The sequence below is a fragment of the Phyllostomus discolor genome, chromosome 8 (assembly GCF_004126475.2).
Source record: "Phyllostomus discolor isolate MPI-MPIP mPhyDis1 chromosome 8, mPhyDis1.pri.v3, whole genome shotgun sequence".
Taxonomy (NCBI): domain Eukaryota; kingdom Metazoa; phylum Chordata; class Mammalia; order Chiroptera; family Phyllostomidae; genus Phyllostomus; species Phyllostomus discolor.
In genome coordinates this window covers 75,722,521-75,743,707 of record NC_040910.2, presented here as the reverse complement: position 1 = coordinate 75,743,707, position 21,187 = coordinate 75,722,521, and the positions used below count along the sequence as shown (strand labels likewise).

Sequence of the window (21,187 nt, the reverse complement as noted above, 5' to 3'; positions counted from 1 at the left end):
ATAGGAACTCTGTATTGTTATTGCAATTTTCTCCTAATTCTAAAATTATTTAAAATAAAAAGCAGGAAAACCCCACAAATTAATGCTGACCATTTCAATACAAAAGTGGGGGAGGGGACTTATTGGTCTATATAGCTGAAAAGGGCAAGGGTATATGGGCTGTAGGCATAGCTGGATCCAGGTGGCTTAATTCTTAGGAGATGTCTCCATCTCAACTGACTCTGCTTCTTTTGTGAAGCTTTATACTCAGCAAGCCCTATGTTTTGTGGTAGCAAACAGCCTGCTAGAACTCCAGGCTGATATTCTGCCGTTTTTGCTGACTAAGAGTTTGACTTTCTCAATAGTTCTGTTTTGTTCCCTGCCGGGCCTCTAGCTCCTAACTTGGCGTGTTGAATGAATGGTTCCAGTAAAAGTTTTGAGATCAACTCTCATTGGCTCAGACTGAGTCATGAGTCAATTCCATCAGTGTGACCCACCTGACTTCAGTTACATGTGGGGTCAAAGCCCCCAACACATGGCCTGAGATGGGAGAAGGGTAGTTGCCCGAAGGAAGCAATGGGTCCCATTATCAGAAGGGTTATAGGCAAAACTAGTATGTCCCCTGCAGCCTTTTCTCATGGAGCAGTGATTTTCAATCTTTTTCATCTCATGGCACATATAAGCTAATTCCTAAAATTCTGTGGCACACCAAATATATATATATATATATGTTTGCCAGTTTGACAAAAAATAGGTATAATTTTGCCCTGGCTGGTGTGGCTCAGTGGATTGAGTGCCTGCCAGAGAACCAAAGGGTCACCAGTTTGATTCCCACTCAGGGCACATGCCTGGGTCGCAGGCCAGGTCCCCAGTAGGGGGCACGTGAGAGGCAACCACACATTGATGTTTCTCTCCCTCTTTCTCCCTCCCTCTCCCTCTCTAAAAATAAATAAATAAAATATTTTAAAGATAGGTATAATTTTGATTAATTCACATTGGACAGCTATTATTGTGTGGGCTGTTGTCATTTTTTAATTTGATAAACTAAGGAAAAAGAGGTCAGTGCACCTGATGACTAGTCAGGTAGTGCATGTTTTCAAAACTCTCAAGGCCCAGGGGTTGCAAATCACTGCCCCAGAGCCTTCCACAACACAGACCGACACTGAAACGAGCAGGCAGGAGTTCTCATGGGTGCTGGGTGTGCCGAGCTGTCCAGCTGCAGTCCCGGGACAACCACCCTAGTGGAGGAGAAGCACAGGGCTCCCCCATGGGGTGCTGGGCTTCTTGCGGCTGGATCAGATGGTGGTGGGTGTCAGGGAAGGGGACCACCATGGCCAGAGATGCCAGATGCAAGGATTCCTTCCGGGCCAGGACAGTGGTCAATCCCAGGTATGGAGCACTTCCAGTTTATCCTTCCCACGCCTGGCCAGGAGCCTCTGACATAAGGTCTCATTTGTTCACTTGAATTGGGGTAGCATGGAGAGAGGGACAGGGCTGGCCGGAGGATCTGGACATCTTAGATGAGTGCTTTCCTCCCTTTGGGAGAAATATCCACTGAGTGTACTCTATAGAGTCTCAGCTTCCAATCTCACCCAACCTACTGGCTGACTCCCAAACCACTATCTCCTCCATATCCTCCTGGACACCTGTGGGGACAGGGGTGGGGTGGGGTGGGGTGGGGCGGGGTGCCCACAAAGAAGTCTGGCTTGTGGATTTTTCAGATATTTTATTAAGAATAAGGCATATGACAATCACCCCTAAAGCACAGGGCTCTATTTCTGTGGGTGAGTGAATACACTCTGAAAAGCATTGGATTAAAAAGCACAGCCAACAGAGAATTTGGAGCAGGATGCCTTTGCCCTGCCCTGCCCGTCTCCCATTCAAGGCTGGCACCGCCATGAGCAAGTGCTCAGAGATCCCCGGCTCTCTGCATTGAGGAGGTGCTCCACACCCCTAGGCCTCCTTCCTCTCCACAAAGGCAGCCTCCATTCTGCAGCTTATGTGGGGAAGAGCTACCCCCTAACAGCCCTGGACTGGTTTCCCAAACTGCAGGCTACTGTGGGTGGGATATGGGGAGACAGGGGCACAGACCCTCACACGGTATTGCCCACTGGTCCCTACCTGCAGCTCTCCTTCCTGGGTCTGTCTACACTTGGAGTGTGTCTGGAGCTCCAACCGGGGCCCCTGATCATCATGTCAACATGCTCCTCTCCCAATGGGATCTGTGCAGAGAAGAGGGATGAAGAAACAGTCCTTTCCCTTCTTGTCACCTAAGCATTCCAAGCTTAGTTTGGTGGGGGGTCTTCCTTTGGCAGGGTGGGTCCCCCAGGCTAGGGGAAGGGAGGGGGCGCCAGAAGCTGAGGGCAGGCCACTGTCTCCAGTCCCATTCTGCTCCCTGAGGGTTTTGTTCCAAACCTGGGGCAGGGCAGAGGGGTAGAGGGGAGTCTGTAGTCCAGGAGAGGGATGGGAAAAGGGAATGTCTGTTAAAATTGGATCCTGTATCTGCCCCAGCTTGCTGAGTGGAGTGGGAAGGGTTGTTGTCTTATTTCCTTTCCCAGGCGGAGAGTTGAGTCAGCCGCCCTAGCACTTAGAGCCTTTCATCTGGGGGATCTCCAAGCACCCCACAGACAGTGAACTGTCATTACCTCTGGTTGTTGGAAGAGGGACAGGAGTTGGGAGGTGCCAATCAGGATCACTTCGGGAGAGGCAGGCGGGTCACCTGAGGATCCCTGGGGTGGGGTTTGGTAGGGTCCCCAGATGGACACCTTGGGTTCAGGAGGGAGAGGGAAGAGGGCTATTGCTATAGAGCTGGGGGAGGCCAGGTGGGGACAGCTATGGCTTTTAGTGGGCAGGTGGCTAAAGTATTTCACCATCTCTGAAGAAGAATCAACATAACAAAGTCACCCTGTTCACCCCAAAAGTGTGGTTATAAAGATGAAGGCTTGGGTGGGCACCCCCAGAAAGGCACCCTTTCCCTCCTTTCCACAGTCCTCTGGGCCCTTCCAGTGAGTGCAGCTGAGAGAGGCCTCCTCACCCAGTCACACTGTGAAAGGGGGGTGACAGGGTACACTGAGTTACACACCCTGGAGGGGAGACACAGACTGGGGAGGGTAGGGACAGGGGCAGGTGGAGCAAGGACCCTAGGCCACTACTGTGGTCCAAGTTAGACTGGACAGCACTGTCTGTCCCAAGGGTGCCAATACCTTGGCCTCTGCATCCCAGTGGCTGGACACTTCGACCAGGCTGGTTATTGCTCAGCGGTCTCAGCAGCCCTGAGAGTGGCAGGCTGGGGCGGGCACTGTGTGTGTGTGGGCTGGGAATGTGCGCCTGGGCTTTGCTTCTGGCCCATTTCCCACTCCCTCTAACATATGGAGTAAAAGAGGGTATGATTGGGGATTGCCCCTCTTCTTCATGGGGGCTGTGATGCAAGAAGGGCTTATCTCACCTAGACATTGGCTCTGCTCTTCTCGTGGATCCCTGGGTGACACAGAGAAGGCTCAGCCTCAGCCAGGGTCAGGGCCTGCCAAGATGGGGTGTTTGCGAGTGAGGTAAAGAGAGACCCCTCCCTCCCCCATGCCCGCCCTCTGCAGTCCCTGGAACACCTCACAGGCACTTAGGACTCAATGCAGGAACTGCAGGACCAACAGACGGATGGCTTGCGGGTGGGGTTTCTCTTTCTTTCTAGGCTGGACTTGGAGTGAGGGCAGAGCTGAACTGGAAACTGCCTTTGGTCATGACAGCAGAGCAGGGGAGAAAGGCAGCCAGCAGGTGGGACATTCCATTTTCCCTTTTGCCACTCCTCAGCCTAGACAGAAGGGCTCTGGGCACCCCACCACTGTCAGGTCTGACAGCACTGGGACATCCCTGGAGGGGGCCAGGCTGGGGACTTCCTCCCCAGCAAACTCAAACCTCTATCCATGGTCACTTCCAGGAAGCCAGGCCCTTCCTCCAGCCTCTGGGTGCATCCAGCTAATGAGGGAGCTGGGTGAAATTAACACCAAAACACAGGACTAGGAAAACTCCCAGGGTGCCTTCCGACTCCTAGCTACCTCCTGAAGGCCGTTTCTGCCCCTCAGTAGGCCTGAGTGTCCTTCATTTCCCCAGCACAGCTCCCAGTCTAAATCCCTCAGTTGTCCCCCCCCGCCCACCTCCCCGTAGGGGACCTGCGTTGGAGACAGCTCTAGACTAGGCTTGGCCACCAAGCCCACCCATAATGTTAAGGGCCTGTGGCGCTACCTTCCAGAAGTTCAAACTTCCATCAGGCTATACTTTCCCCACCAGAGACTCTGGGAGGAGGTGTCTTCTAAAGTGTTAGGTGCTCATCTGTAAGGATCTATTAGCGGGATAGGGGGAGGAGAAGCGGCTCCGAGGAGAAAGGTCCAGCCTCTAGCCCCTGAACCCGAGCCTCTCCTAGGAGGAAGGCTTGGAGGGAAGGACAGCGGTGCGGGGCTGTGGGAGGCCGCGGGGGGACTGGGATGGGGGTGGGGAGGGGTACAGCTGGAAGGCCTAGGGGTGCTAAGTGCTACTCCGGTTCTTTTCCTTAGGACAGCCCAGCATTCCCCTTCCCGCCTAACGATTGTCAGTTTTCCCGGGACGGGGCGTGAACCCCGCCCCTCCCCTCCCAGTGGCAGGGTGGGGATCAGTTAACGATCAGTATTAAGAGTGCTCTACCCAAAAGGTGCACTCGCGGAGCCCCGCAGAGGAGCTCCTTCGCGTAAGGGGAGAGCTCGAAGCTTCGAAAACGTTGGGAAATACAAAAGGCTGGGGGCGGTTGGAAGGGATGGAAGAGCCGGGGCCGTCGCAGCCCGCTGCCTGGAAGAGGGACCGGCTCCCTCGGCCCCCCAAGCCCTGTCTGCAAGAGCCAGCCTCTCCCGCTCCCTGCCGCCCCGCCAGCGCCGCGCCTACTCCGGGGCCCCGGGCGCACTGGGCGCAGGCGGTGGGTCAGCTTGGTCCGGGGGCTCCTGGGGTGGCGGTTGGCGCGGGCTGCGGCCGCTGGGCCGCGGGGGCCTCCGGGCGTTGAGGAAGAGCGCGGGGTCGGGCATAGGATCGGTGTCGTCCAAGGCGCAGGCCGCGCGGTCCCAAGAAGCCCAGTCCCGGCCGGAGGGGCCCTTGGAGGCGGCCTCCGTAGCGGGCGGGCGGCGAGCCCGTTGCGCGCGCCGGCGGGGTCGGGGTTCAGCTGCGGCGCCGGGCCCCGGGCGCGGTGTCTGCAGTCTCTGGCGTGCGGCGTGCAGCTGGCAGGAGAGATAGGCGGCCGCCTCGGTGTGCTTCTGCAGCTCAGTGCCCAGCACGGTGGCACGGTGGCTGCGACGACGCAGCTCCTCCAGGAAGCGGCGCTCTTCCGCCCGCAAGCTGCAGCGCAGCGCCGACACCAGCGCCTCCCGTTGCGCCACCTCCCGCCGAAGCTCGGAGTTGGCCGCCGCCCGCTCCGCCAGCTGCGACTCAAGCTCCCGGCACCTGCTCTCTAGCTCCCTCGACGCCGCCTCTGGAAAGGGGAGATAAGAGAGGTGATGGTGAGGATGGTTCACCCATCCCCCCCCAACAAAGCCTTGCGAATCCCTAGCTCGAATCCCTAGCTCTCTCTCACTCCCCTCGGGCACATCAGCCTCACCTTTTCCTCCCCAGGCCCTTTGCATCTATCCCACTCTTTGCTGGCCCTCTCCTCCAATGCTTGGGATTTCAGGGGTGCCCAACTGGCTGCCCAGGATGGCTGTGAATGTGGCCCAACACAAAATTGTCAATTCACTTAAAACATTATGAGATTTTTTTTGTGATAACCTGTGTTGCAACATATTTAATGTGTGGCCCAAGACAATTCCTCTTCCAGTGTGGCCCAGAGGCCAAAAGGTTGGACACCCCTGGAACTCGCCCTGACCATTTTATTTACTCCACAAAGATTTGTTGCGACTTTTCCTTGTGCACTGGGTTAGGCCCTGGGGCTATGGTGGATAAAAAAATATTCCTCGTGAAGCTCACAGCAGGCACAGTGGGAAAAGTATAGGGCATGATTACAAATGCAGGTGAGATTCCTATGTGACATGTGGCATGTACCAATGCCGTGACTAAAGGAGAATGTGGCCTAATCAGAGAAGGCTTCCCAGCAGAAGAGTGACTCGGGCTAGGCTCTGAAAAATGAATAGAAGTAGTGAAGAGGGGGAGAGGACAGTGCTTGGGACAGAGGGAACAAGTTGTGCAAAAGCCCTGTGGTGGGAGAGACATGAAAGAGCAAGGGATGGAAAGAACTGGGAGTGTGGGCAGGGAAGGAGGGCGAGTGTGCCGGAACCTTGTCTCACAGAGAGTTACTGCATTTTGTAATTTTTTACTTGTTTGCCTTTGCCCACTGGGTTTCAGAACCCAGGATATACACTGGAACCATCCAGAGAGCTTTAAAAAAGTGTCCCCGGGCCCTACGAAGGACAGGTTGAATCAGAATCTCTGGGACTGAACATGGGAAGCGGCACTTCTTAAACCTTCCCGGGTGACCCTGATGGACTCTGAGTTGAGGGCCCCTGCTCCTGGATTGTTAGCTCCATTTCAGCAGGAACAGCCCTGAGATTGGCACATGTGAGTGACGAGTGTAGGGACAGAGGTAGCTGAAAGGTGACAAAAGGTAGGTAAAAGGTTGCCCACAGTTGCCGCTTGAAGAAGTGTGCAGAATTCCTTCAAGTCGTTAAGTGTTTAGCTCTTTGTACACACCCCCCAAAATCCATTTGTGGGCTCCTAACATTTTCTCCTTTAATTTCCAGCTTTCCCGCCCCGAACTCTTGACCTGTAGCTCTTTAACTATAAGCAGCACATCAGGGGGGCAGGGAGTCCATCCTTAAATCTCTCCTGACTAAGAAACACTATTTTTGTGGTTCATTCTCAGTGAAGCATTTACAGAATCCCTCCCACATCAGCTAATGCGTCTTGCACTTTGAGACAATGGGTGCCTCGAAGTTCTGATGTTTAGAGATTGTACAGTCTGGTGATTAAGAAGATCTCAACAATGCAACCCTTTTTATTAAAAAAGTTTTATTTCTGGTAAAAATAACAGAATTTACCCTCCTATCAATTTTTAAGTGCACAGTTCAGCACTGTTACGTACACTCACAGCAGTGTACTTACGTACACTGGAGATCTATTGTACAGCAGATCTCCAGCACTTTATCTGCCAAACTGAAACTGGATATCCACTTACTACCACCTCCCCACCCCACCTGCCATTTTATGTGTGAAGCAGTAAGTTGTAAAAAAAAAAATCTTTTAGTGGCATTGTTACACTGGCCAGAAGCCATGCTTTTATAAAGTGAAGGATTTGCTAATGTGCACGTGCTTCTTTTCTCCTCTAGGCTCAGCTCCGTCAAGTCAAGGACCTCATATTGTCATTGTGTTGCATCTTGACACTCAGCATCCTGAAGGATGGGGACACTGGTCATGGGAATCACTTGTGGTGTGCAAGGGTGGGAGACACTGGCAAAGTGGGTGAGGAATGGCTCTAGCCGTGGACCTCCTGGATGCCTTCTCCTCCGGGCTTTCATTCTCCTCCTTTCGCCAAGAGCATGGGTGCAGGGCACTATGTGGGTGGTGCAGGCTGCTCACTGTACAAGGCCACACAGCAAAATGGGCAGGTGGGGCCACATCCTACCTATACTGTGCTCAACATGCTGAGGAGTGGCTGTCCCCTTCTCTGGACACAGAAGGCTTGGGTCCTGCCAGGTGGTGTGGAAAGGTGACCTGTTGGGCCCCTATGGCACTTCCCCATCAGTCATCCTCCCCTTACCTTGCTGGTGAGATTGGGCTTCTCGCATCTCCAGGTCATGGGTCAGTTCTGGGGGGAGAGAAGAGAAGAGGCAGTTGTGTGTGTGTGTGTGTGTGTGTGTGTGAGAGAGAGAGAGAGAGAGAGAGGGATACAGACACAGCATCCGGCAGGAGTAACACCCACTTGAGAGTGTTGGTGGGGTAATAATATGGGTGTAATAATTTACAGTTTTAATTTGAACATTCCACCTAAAACATCACATGGTGTGCTTGAGTGTGACAGTGTTATGTTACAGAATTACATGCTTATGATTTTGCAATAGAAGATTTTGTAATGAAAAAGGGATGTTATTTGTGCTGGACCCTATGTGTACCACACACGCACACTGGGGAATCACGGCTCAGGAAAAGTGGCAATAAGGACCCTTAGAAAGCGTGCAGATCCACCCCCTTCCCCACTTGACTAGAGCCCAGCGAGGGGAAGAGATGAAGAAAGGCGCCAAGGCACAGTCGGAGCCTGACCTGCCTGATTCTGAGCCCAGAGATCTTCCCAGTGCAAGCTTTGTGGCCCAGATTTGGGGGTTAGTTTGACCCTGGTGGAATCGAGGAGCCCGGCTTGCTTTGGGGGCTGGGTGAGCATCGCTCCTTCTCCAGGGTGGTGTACAAATATTTAACATGCCCACCAATGAGAGCTGGTCTGAAGGACCTCCTACTGCACAGGGCACAGAGGCTTTAGTGTTTAATTGGTGGATCCGGGAAGGCTGGAGTGTCCTGGGATGCATGAGGCCACTGGAGGGGGCTCAAGGTAGAAGCTATGTACCAACAGGACACACGTGTTCCACTGTTTTCACAGTCAGTACTGCTGTGCCAATGTTATTTTTCGAACACCAGCCCTGCCCCTTTCCCAGCCAGGGGTCCTCCAGGCTCCATCAGGACAGTGTCACCTGGTGATGAAAGGCCTGCAGGGCTCTTGGCACCATGTGTGTGGGTTGGCACTGGGGGCGCAGGGCAGCCAAGGAGCCTGCCAAGGGTGCTAGTGCCTGAGCAGATTCCTCCTGGGCCTGGCAGTCGGTCCACACCTCTTTGCCTGCCTGTCTTCTCAGCCCCACTCCTTACAGGCCAAAAAGCCTTATCCCTCAGCCAGCCCCGACCTTGCTTACTCTCCAATTCCCCCCACTCCCCCAGTAGCTGGGAAAGGGGCACGAGGGAGCTGGGGAGCCACAGCTGCCTGGGTGAGGGCACCTACTCAGGAGCACCTTTGTGTACCTGCAGGAGCTCAGTGGGGTGCCCAGAGGGAGAAGGTGTGAACGTGGGGTATGAGAAGGGGACTGCTCCTGCAGCAGCACCTGCAGAGACAGCCTGAGGGCCCTCTGCCAGCCCCTCCTCTTTGCCCTCACCCAGCTCTTCTAGAGACCAGGGTCTTTGCCGGGGTGCCTTCCCTGGGGAGGCCAGCTGTTGCTAGGAGACAGAGGGGTGAGGTACCTGGGGCTTTTGCTGTGACCGCAGCCTGAACCTCCTTCCTAGGGCCCCTGGAGGACACTGATGTCTCTACGCTCAGGGCTTCCTGGGACCAAGTTAGCCCCTCCTCCAAGGCCCTGCACTGTAGCTCAAGGGAACGTGGAGCAGGTTCAGGGACATAGCCCAGGGACTTTGGCTCTGCTGTTAACTCCCTGTGGGCTGGTTTCTCCTGGCCCTTAATCACGGGAGCTGGAGGAGGGGAGATGAATCTCAGCTGGACTCCACTCTCCCATCCATCAAAGCTCCCTGCTCATCTTCTGGTCAGAGTTCCCTCAGTTTAGAAGAGCATTCTGTGAGGTCAGATGCACTGTGACCTTGGTCCAGCACCTCTCTGAGCCTCAGTTTTCTCCTCTGCAAAATGGGGACAGAACTGCTCCTGCCACACACGGGGCTGTTGCAGGGATTAAATGAGAGAAAGGAACAGAGGGTTCAGCCCAGGCCTGAGTCAGTGCTGAACGCACGGGGGTAGTTCTTGTTGTCATCCAGCTGCCCTGGCACCCGGAACACACTCTCCCACCTCTGAGCCCTTCACTCTGAGTCTTCACCTCTTTTCCACAGGCTCTTGCAGCGCCCTGCCCCTTGGCTACTACACCGGCCCCTCCCTTCTCCCGTCCCCTTCCTAGCCTCCTGAGCCTTCTTGCATCTCTCTCTGTCACTCTCTCTTTTTAAAAAATCTCTTTTGTTCTGGCTCTCTTCTCACTCCCCCACCCCTTGTAGGGAGGGCTGTGTTTAGTCATTTCAGCCCCAAGAGTGGCTGCCCTAGGTCAGCCTAGTTATTTTTTTTAAATTTTACTTTGGAAAGGAAGGGAGAAAGAGAGGGAGAGAAACATTGATGTGTGAGAGACATATCGATTGGTTGCCTCTCGCATACTCCCATTTGCCCCCATCTGGGGACCTGGCCTGAAACCCAGGGATGTGCCCTGACTGGGAATTGAACCGGTGACCTTTGTGTTTGCAGGCCAGCAATCAATCCGCTGAGCCACACTAGCCAGAGTTATTTTTATCTCCGCAGTCAATAACATAGAGACTGCAGGCCCACACCCATCTGAGAAGAATGATGGGGGCTGAGGGCCCTGTGTTCCTATTTTACCTTCTTGGGATCCTTGCCTGTGTCCTGAGTGGAAGGACCCAGGTCTTTAGAATCAGGGCGAAATAAAAAGAAATTAGAGGAAGAGCTATAGGCTCTTAGGGTTGGCTCATCTCGATTTTCCGTTAATGTCGCTGCAATGAAAAAGTGGCACCAGGCAGGGGTGAGTTGGCGTGGGGCTGGCTCTGCTGCCACGCAGGCTTTGGGGAGGTTGCAGGGAGCCTGGCCTTGGTGTGGGGCAGCTGAGCCTGCACGTGCAGTGGGAGAAGTCTGTGGGGGCTGAGTCAGGACAGCCGGATTTTCAGGCCAAAGTGAGAAGCCAGGCGGGTCACTCAAACATTCTGGGCCTCAGTTTCCCTCTGGAAAATGAGGAGAGGCTGGAAGGGCAATAGAATCTGACCGTCTTGGGGAGAGAATGTGTAGAAAACTGCAGAGGCACACCGGCCCAGAAGTCTGGAGATTTGGGTTCTAACCTTAATTCTGCCGTTGACATATTATATGACTCTCTCTCTCTGGGCCTCAATTTACCTACTTTTATGATGAGGCGGTTGGGCTGTTCCAGCTGAGATGCACTGTGAGTCGCTGACCTGAAGCCTGCACGGGGAGACTTGGCCTGGGTGAGCCCTTGGGCCAGGGCCAGGCCGCGGGGAGGGCCAGGCATCTGAGACCTGAGCTCCAAGAGGGACCTCAGGCCTGGGGTTTAGATTCATCCTCGGTGCCTTCTTCCATCCTGCTCACAGATTCAGCTGGTTGCCAAGTCCTTTCCTTCCCTCTGCTTCCCACTGGTCCTCTTCTACCCATGCTCCTTCGTCTCTCCTCTGCACCATTTCATCAGCCCCCCTGTGAGTCTCCCTGCCTCCGTCTCCCACCAACTCACCTTCCTGGCTGTTTCCTAAGGCAGCACAATGCTGCTCAAAAACCTCCTGTGGCTCCCTGCTACCCAAGGGGACAGGCCACACTTCGTAGCTGTCTTGGTATTTGTTAAGATCTTCCATGATCTGGTTCCAGCCATATTTCTCACCAGTCTCCTTTCAGTTCAGCTTTATCCATCCAATTTAACTTCTCCTAAGCTTTTGGTTTCCTTCCTAAGGACTTTGCCATGCTGTTCCTTTCATTTGGAATGTTTTCTCCGCCCCCATTCCTCCCTAACATCTCAGCATGTCTAAATCTCACTCAGCCTGGAGGGAGTGGAAATGCTTCCCCCCTTGCAGCCTGGCCCCCTCCTTCATCACCCGCACCTCGAGCTAGACATGATCCTGCCCATGAACTCCCATCAGCCCTGCTTACTTTTTGTATATTTTAATATTCTCCCTGTGTGTGTGTGTCTCCCCACCTAGATGGGGGGCTTCTTAGGGCTGGGAGGCACTTGATGAACATTGATTAAAAAGGGACAGGAAATTCCCAGGAATGGTTCCCAGGTTTCCCTCTGCTACTGAACCAGAACCCTGTGCCCCGAAACTCATCTCTCACCTCCCCGAGATTCAGTTTCCTCAGTCAGAAAAATGGGTGATGAACACACGCCTGGCAGGAATGTTGTGAGGCTTGAGAGGCTCACGGTGGACCCCCCATCAGTGACAATGTTTGTGAGGATGACAGTCGCCCCTGCCACCCCTGCCCCCAACCACCCAGCCACCCCTCCTGGCCTCACCTGAGCAGCGTTTCTGCAGCCTCAGGATTTCCAGGTGCAGGTCTCGCAGCAGGGCCATCTGCTCTTTTTTCAGGAAGCTGATGTGGCGTTGCACGCTCTGGATCTGGTGCTCTAGGGACACGGTATCCATGGCAACCCAGGCCTGGGCCCCACCTGGGGAGGATGACAAGGTGAACCCACATCTTCTGGGCCCATGTGCCCTGCCCACCCTCAGACCCCTCACAGACTCCTCCAATCTGGGGGCCTGTTGCTGCCAGGTGGACAGTTCTGCCACTGTGGTCATTTCCCCTGTATTTACTCACCAGAGCTTCAAGCACAAGTGGGTGTGTTGGCAGGGACACATAGTTCTGCCCATTTAACAGACAAAGAACAAGAGGCCCAGAGGGAAATGGCTTCACTCCCCCACTCCATGGTCCCTTCTGCTTCTCAGAGAGGAAAGCCAGTGGAGCAGCAAAGTCAGTAAAGAGAAACAGAGACGGGTTCTAGCCTGCTTCTCAACCAGCTGTGTGACTTTGGGCAAGCCCTCTCTCTCTCTGGGCTCTTGGTTTTCTCATGGCCAAACTGAGTCATTCAGTAGAAGAACCCCGAGGTCTCTTTCAGCTCCGCCACCCCTCAAGCCTGCCAGCTCAGGGGTGCCACCACATGGCAGGGCAGCAGCACGGTTCTGAGCACACCCTGTCCCGGTTCAACTCCGTTTCTGAGTGAACCTCCAGCTGGGGCTCTGGCTCTTCTGGGTCACAGAGGAGGAAGATCTGAGAATGTTTTACTAACACTGACTTTGTGGGCTGAAGGCAGTGGGAGAGGGGAGGGTGTTAAGGAGACCCGTGCAGTGAACCCAAGGTGCAACTTAAGACATTGGTGGGAGGGGACATTTGCACCCCTGGATCCTGATGATGGCCTGGCCTTTTAGCTCTCCCTCTTCTGGCTCCACCCCTTTCCCATGAGTCTCTCAAGTGGTGATGAGTGTCCGGAAAAGCGGAGGCAGAGGAGGGTGGAGGCCCAGACCCCTGGAGCCCAGGACCCAGAGCGCATGCCTTCCCTGCCAAGGACTCCTTAAGCTTTGGAAGAGCCTGATCCCACCTGTCCCAGGAATGCCCTGGGCTTTGGAGAGGGAGGCCAGTTGATGGACGGCTCCATTCAGTAAATGGTCCCCTCCAGACTGGCTTCCATGTAAGTCTCTGCAAACCCAGATTTTTGTTTGTGGGGTTACACCAAGCGGGTCCACCTGAGACCCTTGGTCACAGGCTCCTCTTTCTGGGCTCCCTTCCTTCATGTCCTCCAGCACCACCGCCCCCCCCCCCCCCCCCCCCCCCGGAAAACCAACTAGGCCTTTCTTTTCAGCAGAGGGTGGCCCTTTGGTCAGTAAGAATTGCTACATTTACGGACCATCTGCTACGTTTAAACAACTTTATACACATTATCTTACTTCGGCCAATCATTCTTCAGTAGGTATGACCACCCCCATTTCACAAACAAACTTAGACTCAGAACTGAAGTGACTGGTGCCAGGTCACGTGGTCAGTGAGTGGTAGCAGATCCAATTCTCCAACCAAATCTTCTGAATCCAAAGAAGGTTCCCAATATTTACACTGAAGACAATCTTGGGTTTGACTCCTGACCTTCCAGTTACCTGCTGTGTGACTTTGGGCAAGAAGGTTAACCTCTTTGAGCCTTTTCCTCTCTGTAAAATGGGGTTACTAATAGTAACAGTGAGGATTAAATAAGATGAAAGAGAGTGGAGCGCTTATCCCAGGACCTGGCCCAACCAGTCATACACCCCTTCCCATTTCCATTAAATATGTGAGTAGGTTAATCCCTGTCTTGATTTGCTCTTCTTTTCACCATTCACTCACTCAATGAGTTACTGTTGCCAACTGCTCTGCTGGGTATGGGGAAGACTGATGAACAAAACCAAATCCTTGCTCTCATGGAGCTCACAGGGCTAAAGGGAGAGAATCAAACAAACAAAAAATGTATCTCACAAATAATAATACAAATAAGCTTACAATTATAATGTGTGATAGGTGCCACGAAAGAAACCTACAGTATAATATGGAAGAATACAAAGTGGGACCTATTTTATTTAAATTTTTAAATTTATTTTTATTTTTGATTTTAGAGAGAGGAGAAGGGAGGGGAAAAGAGAGGGAGAGAAACATCAGTTGGCGGCCCCCCTTACATGCCCTGACCAGGGGCCAAACCCACAACCCAGGCAAGTGCCTTGACCTGGAATCGAACTGGTGACCCTTCACCCTGCCAGACAGCGCCCAACTAACTAAACCACACCAGCCAGGGCTAAAGTGGGACCTATATTAGATCTTGGGTAAGAGAAGGTCTCTTGGAGAAAGTGATTTTAGGCTGAGAGCTCATGGCAGACAGAATTCTAAGAGGGTCCCCAGGATTCCCAGCTCCTGGTGGTGATGCCCTCCTATGTCACCCCCTTCCCTTGGGTGTGGGTGGGACTGGGAATATAACAGTTTTCACTCCTGTGATTAGGTTTATGACAGGGGTGCAAAGATTGTGCAGGTGTAATTAAGTTCTCCAGTAGGCTGCTTTGAGTTAATCAAAAGGGAGATTATCCTGGGCGGGCCAGTTCAAAGGGCCCTTACTGAAGAAGAGATCTGAAGCCTGAGAGAGATCCTGCAGGTGGCCTGGCTGAGCTAAACTGCCATGCTAGGGAGCCTACGGAGGGAGCGGCATTCAAGGACCCAAGAGAGGCTCTAGCTTAGTAGCTGGGGGTGGTGCTTGGTTGACAGCGAGCAAGACCATGGGGCTTCAGTCCTACAACCACAAGGAAGTAAATTCTACCAATGACCTAAGGATCCTGGAAGTGGATCTCTCCCTAGGTAAGCTTTCAGATGAAGATGCAGCTGGTCTTGATTTCAGCCTTGTGCAGAGGACCCAGGAGAAAGTGCTAGACTTCTGATTCTTGGAGACTGTGAGGAAATACATTTATCTTGTTTCAAGCTACTTAGTTTGTGGTACTTTGTTATGCAGCGGCAGAAAAAAGTAATACAGACTTGAAGAAAGGGCAACAGTTAGTCAGAAGAGTACTGGGAAGAGCATCCCAAACAGGAACAGCATTTGTAAAGGCCCAGAGGTAGGATAATAATGGTAGCTGACATTTACTGAGGGCCTACTAAATGCCAAGCCCTACGTTGTAAGTGCTTCACAGGTCTTTTTGAGAAACAGTGGCACTGCCAACTGCTGATGAAGGCTGACGTGTAAGGAATTGGGAGAGGGTTGCAGGAAGTGAGGTTAGCAAGGAAAGGACCACACAGTGTCTTATAAACTATGTTAAGAATTTTGGATTAATACTAAAAGAATTGGGAAGTTATTAAAGGATTTTAGGCAACCAGAGACATGATTTGCATTTTAAAAAGATCACCGTGGGCCCTGGCTGGTGCAGCTCAGTGGACTGAGCGCCAGCCTGCAAACCAAAGTGTCATCAGTTTGATTCCCAGTTGGGGCACATACCTGGGTTGCGGGCCAGGTCCCCAGTAGGGGGTGTGTGAGAGGCAACCACATACTGATGTTTCTTCCTCTCTTTCTCTCTCTCCCTCCTTCCCCTCTCTCTAAAAGTAAATAAATAAAATCTTAAAAAAAGATCACCATGGTTACCATGGGGAGGGCAGATTAGAGGGAGCAAAGTGGATACAGGGATGGGGGAGAATGTAGCAGTGGTCCAGGTGAGAGATGATGGCGGCCTGGACCACATGATGGAAGGAGAGATGGAGAGAAGTTCAGTTCCAGGTGTGTTCTGGGGGTAGAATTGGCAAGACATGGGGACAGATTGGATTAGGTCAGTGATTTTCAACCTTTTCATTTCAAGGCACACAAACTAATTACTAAAATTCTGCAGCACACCAAAAATATATTTTTTACCACTCTGATAAAAAAGTTGTTATAATTTTGATTCATTGACACTGGACAGCTATTGTTATGTTGGCTGTTGTCATTTTTTTTATTTGACAATCTAAAGAAAAAGAGGTCAGTGCCCCTGACTAAATAGTCAGGTACTGCATGTTTTAAAAATTCTTACGGCACACCAGGTGAAAATCACTGAATTAGGCCATGATGGGGAGGGGGCTGTCCAGGATGTTTAATGGTTTTCTGGCTTGGGCAACTCAAGTACGAAAGCACATTTGCTGGACTTTCCCTCCTTCCTCATCTTTCATATTGGACGTTTCCTCTATCTAAGCACTCCTAAGGCGATCTCGTCCAATCCCATGGCCGTAGGTTCCATTTACACGTGGCTCTGTGAGCTAACTCTCCCCTGAATACTAGACGGACTACCCGGTACACCTGTCTGGGCGTCTAACGGGCCCTCAGACTTGTAGGTCCCGGCGCTCTGTGATCTCTCCTACACACCCGCTCTTGCCTGCCGTTCGCCATCTGGGTGGACGGCCCTGTGACTGGCTTCTTCACTCAGCTGCTCGGGACAAATGATCAGGAGTCATCTTTTAGTCATCTTTGTATCCATTTGCAAATCCTGTTGGCTCTATCTCCAGAAAACATCCTAAATCTGATCAGTTGTCACCTTATCCACTGTGATTCCCTAGTCCTTGTCACCGCTGTGCCTCCACTGCAGTAGCCTCCTAACTGGCTTCTTGCTTCCCCTCTGACCCTTGTTGCCATGCAGCAGCCAGAGTTCCTTTAGCAAATCTGACCAGGTCACCTGTCCCTCACAAAAACCCTCCAATGGTCCCATCACACTTGGAGCCAAGTCCACAGTTCTCACCAGACCTTACACACCATCCCCAGCTCTGTTTACCCTCGTCTCTTGCTGTTCTTCCACTGCTGGCTCCGTCCCAACCCCTCTGGCCTCCTTGCTGTTTCCCGAACATGCCAAGCACACCCTTGCCTCAGGGACTTTGTATGTGCTGTCCCCTCTAGCAGGCATGCCCTGTGCCAAGATACCCTCATGACCTGTCTCTCCCTTTATTCAGGACTCTGTTCAAATGTCACGTAATCAGGGTCCGTCTCTGATTATCTGATTTAGCATAGGCCTCTCTGCCACTCTTCACTCCCTTAATTGGCGTTTTCTTCCAGGACTTGATCACCACATGCATATGTTACATTTTTGTTTACTGTCTGTTTCCCCCACCAGATTGCTGGCAACACAGGATGAAGGACTGTTTTGTTCCCCAGTACCTAAAACAGAATCCGGCAAATAGGAGGTACTCTGTAAATATCTGTGGAACGTACGAGTGAATGATTTTGTGGAGCTGGGGTGAGCTGATGTGGGGGGGCAGGTTTATCGAGAAGGTGAGATCCAGCGTGAGAATGCTGTTTGATGTGCCTGGGAGACCTCAGACAAGGAGAAATAGATGTCAAGTGAGCAGACAGATATACTGGGGCATCACTCGGGAGAGACAGGTGAGCTCTGTCTGTGCTCTTTTCTGTCTACGTGGGGACGTGTGTGTCTGTGTGTTTGCACGTGTACCTGAGCCCACGTGTGTGTGCGTGCATGTGTGCAGGGGGTGCTGAGTCTGTTGAATCTGTGTGTCTGCTGTGTGCGCAACTGGAGGATGAAGGTGTGTGGGCCGGCGGTGCCTACGATGAAGAGAGAAAATGTCTGTTCCCAGCTGCTGGAATGCAAATCTTTCGGAAGAGTCAAAGCCGTTCCACACAGCCCTGGAGGCTGGACCCTGGCCACAGTGACAGACTGAGCCAACCAGCTGTTTCCACGCCTTCCCAGAAGGACCTGAGTATTTCCTTCCAACTAGGCAGGCTGCTCTTCTCAGGGCAGAAATTTGGGTCACAAACGATCTTGGCAAATATTCTTTCTTAGACATTATTGTTCAGTTTGTTTGGGGGAGCGCGGGAGATGGAGTGGGGAAGAGGGAACCAGGGACAAAGCAGATCTCCTGTGTGTGGCTGGGGAGTCACATGTACTTTGGAAGACCCAAACCAGAAAAAGTGTCAGGTTTTCACCTAGAAATGCAGTCCTGGAATCTCCCGGCTTCAGGACCTCGAGTCTGAGGACAAGGTCCAGGCCAGTAACAGCAGCTGAGGGGTAAGAGCTATCAGCTCCATCCCCTGTATGACACACCTCAGATCTGGGAAAGTTACAAGAGCATTTGAGGTCTTGCTTCCCTGGAGGTAATTTTTTGGCTCAAATAAATTCAACTCAATTCGTTAAAAAGAAAGAAAGAAAGAAACCAACATTTTTCCCCTTGGGGAAGCTGGTGAGAGAGGAGCCTGATATGTGCAAGTCCCCAGCTGTGGACAGGGTGTTGGGTGCAGGGACAGTCTGACCCTGGCACAATTCTGACTCTCTAAGGCCTGAGCTCCTGATCCCTGAAAAATACTTCACCTTCTGCTTGTCTCTCTGGAGCTTCCGGTGCCCACTTTCCTCCCCAGCCATCTGCCCACAACTGACTTGGCAAATAGGAAATTGTGGTTCTTTCCCCTTGCCACTTCCTGTAGTTCTTTGGGTTGGGAGGACCGCAGAAAGTGCAGACTCGCACCACTCTCGGGACTGAGGGGCCTTCAGACTCATCTCAATCAGTGGTTTTCACACTTGCTCCACAGAGCCCCCGAGTTCTGCAGAGTGGTCTCAGATGTTGCCAAAGTGTTGGGGGAAAGGGCAGGGCTTGAGGCCTTGCTTTATTTTATTTACTTTTTTATCCCTCTTTGATGTGATGGGCTTGTGCATACAGATTCACTGGAGAAAAGGCTTCTGCTAACCAAAAGTTTGAAAGCCGCTTTTATAGTCCAGTCTTTCTTTGGGTGGCTAACTACTCCCCCCCCTTAGTCTTCTCAATGTGTCTGAGCCCTGGACCCCCATCTCTCCCTCAGGCAGATGCAGTGGCTGGGAGAGGAACCAGAGCTGACGGCTCTTACTTTCTGCTTGCATGGAGTTTGCAATGTCTGCCTCCCCTCATCCCTGACTGCTCCTCTTGTCCCAGTTTCTACTTCACTCTTTGTATTTCTTTCCCTATGGGACTGAACATATTTATTCAGTCAACAAATGTTCTTGCACTGTTCTGAACACTCAATATCCACATTTTGTTAAAATTATTTAAGTATGCCTTCTTGTTTCAAGGAAAATGTTAAATTTATTTTTATCATTCTGATTGCCACGGGAGGTATGTTAGATAGGACAGCCATGGTAATAAATGAATAAATAAATGAATTAAAATGTTCTTTACTTGTCTTAGTTGTTATTCCTCTTAACTATCTGCCTCTGAGGGCTGGGGCAGGAGGGAGGAATAGGAACTTGGAAAGTCAGTCTCAGACATGGATGCACAGGTAATAATTCTTATAACAAATGGTTCTGTTCTTTGCATTTTACATAGATGAACTTATTTATCTTCATAATAGCCCTACAATGAAGGTTCTATTAGTACATCTATCCACTCCAAAACTGAGGAAACACAGGCTCAGAGGGGGTAAGTAGCAGGCCCAAATACACAACAGGCAGTGCCTGGCAACTTGCAGCCCACAGCCACTCACCCTGGCATTTCAGGCCCTGCAGGAGGTAAGAGTGGTCGGCGTTTGCAGGCGGATCCCTCCTCCTTGGACTCTATCTCTTGCTGCTCTTACAGCAAACTCTCTTCATTCTTGTGGACATCCGTCATTTCCGACTCCCGCAGCCTATCTCTGCCTCCTTAAATGCTTCCCCGACCTTCACCACGCTGAATTGACTCTCTTCTGTTGCTATGTTCCCCACGCATTCCACCAAGTATCACCTCTGAGTGTGTGTGTGTGTGTGTGTGTGTGTGTGAGTGTGTGTCTGCCTTCTGCTCTGAGCAGGAAGCTTCCTGAGGGCAGGGCTCTGTCTCCGGGAATTCCTTGGGTGAAACAGGAGCGCAAGAATGAGTTGAGCGTTACTGGCAATCACCAGAGCAAGTAAGTGCGTGTATTAAAAAATAATTACTCGCCTCATCCCCAAGTCCTTGGCTCTCCTGGGGATTTGCACTGGGAACAAGAAATCAGCTTTTGACGAGTGTCTGAGGCTGTGTGTAAGGTGGGGTCCCTTGGCTAGTGGTGGAACCAACATTCTCTAGGGGTCTTGTGGTCCTCTCCACTCCAAGGCCCTTCTCCTCCAATACCCCTAGGTTATCACCTCCTCCCCCAATGCAAATCCAGGACCCCCAACCTCAGAAAAGCAGAGGATCCAGGAGCAGTGGAGTGGGATGTATGGGAAAACCGGAGCTTCCTGCCCCTTCAGTCTTGACGTTCTGCCCTGATTTCGCCTCCAATATGACTCCCAGGGAAGGGGGGGGGCATGTGGAGACTAAGGAGGACGGAGAAGAGAGAGGTACCGGGGAGGACAGGGAAGGCAGGCAGAAAGAAAGATGTGTGTAGTGGGAGGTGGCAGTGGCTTGACCTCGACTACTCCGGACCCTGCCAGGGCCGGGAAGGGCCCGTGTCTGGGCGGTGGAGGACAACTTCTGCTAGTAGCCCGCGGGTCCCGTCCGCCTTCCGCGCGCTGCGGTGCCCAGCCCCACACCGGCCCTCCGGGGGAGCCGAAGATCAGGCCGCACTGCTCCTCACTGGGGCCATCGCGGCGCCCACCCCCCGTGCCCACCGGCATCCTCACCTTCAGGACCGGAGGGAGCGACAGGCCAGAGGAGCCCTGGGTCCGCGGGCCGGGCTGGGGGAGGAGCTCTCCTTCCCCGCGCTAGCTGCGCCCGGGGTTCCGCAGCGCCCGCCCCGGCTGCCGCGCCATCAGCTGCTCCGAGGCTGCGGGGCCGTGGTGCCGGGGCTCCGGGGGGCTCCGGGGCGCCGAAGGGGGTCTGGGGTAGCTTCCAGGCGTAAACACCCAGCAACGTGACCGGAACTGGCGAACGAGCCGTAGGGGGGAGCTGAGGGGGCGGGAAAGATAAGGGGGGAGGGGAGGGACCTAGGACTGGCGGGGAGGGGCCGTGGGCGGGGCGGGGGGGGGGGGAAGGGAGGCTGCTGGAGCGCGGTCGGGGGAGGGGAGAGGGAACCCCGGGAGCCCTGGGAGCCGGGTCTAAGGACCCCTGCTGCCCACCGAAACTCCCCGAGCTGGCTTTGGCTGGGAGCTGGAAGGGAAACCTGGGGAACCCGCCAGCCAGTTGGTGAGCAGGGGCGCGGCGTGTGGGTCAGCACCGCGGACAGCGCCCAGGCCGTCAGGCTGCGATCTGCGCGGCCCCTCGGCCAGCCCCTGGCAAAGGAACCACAGACGGTGTCCCCATTGGTCAGGGGACAGCTGGGTGGGGGTGAGCTGACCAAGGATCAGGAAG

The 21,187-nt window shown here is 53.0% G+C and overlaps 1 protein-coding gene across 1 annotated transcript; it reads right to left on the bottom strand.

Moving 5' to 3' along the window:
- Positions 1–1,685: 1,685 nt before the first annotated feature.
- CCDC92B (coiled-coil domain containing 92B) lies at positions 1,686–20,778 on the bottom strand. Its single transcript, XM_028521394.2, has 4 exons — positions 20,521–20,778; positions 11,970–12,122; positions 7,739–7,786; positions 1,686–5,461 (listed from the first exon to the last, which is right to left on the bottom strand). Exons 2-4 carry the CDS (start codon positions 12,097–12,099, stop codon positions 4,881–4,883), a joined length of 759 nt encoding a protein of 252 aa, XP_028377195.1. The 5' UTR covers positions 12,100–12,122; positions 20,521–20,778; the 3' UTR covers positions 1,686–4,880.
- Between the last annotated feature and the right edge of the window lie 409 nt (positions 20,779–21,187).

Excerpts from the sequence above, each read along its gene's own strand:
- CCDC92B (XM_028521394.2), bottom strand. The coding sequence starts at position 12,099 with ATGGATACCGTGTCCCTAGAGCACCAGATCCAGAGCGTGCAACGCCAC. Across the intron at positions 7,787-11,969 it reads GCTGCAGAAACGCTGCTCAG|AACTGACCCATGACCTGGAG; the intron begins GTGAGGCCAGGA and ends CTCTCCCCCCAG. Across the intron at positions 5,462-7,738 it reads AGCCCAATCTCACCAGCAAG|AGGCGGCGTCGAGGGAGCTA; the intron begins GTAAGGGGAGGA and ends TCCCCTTTCCAG.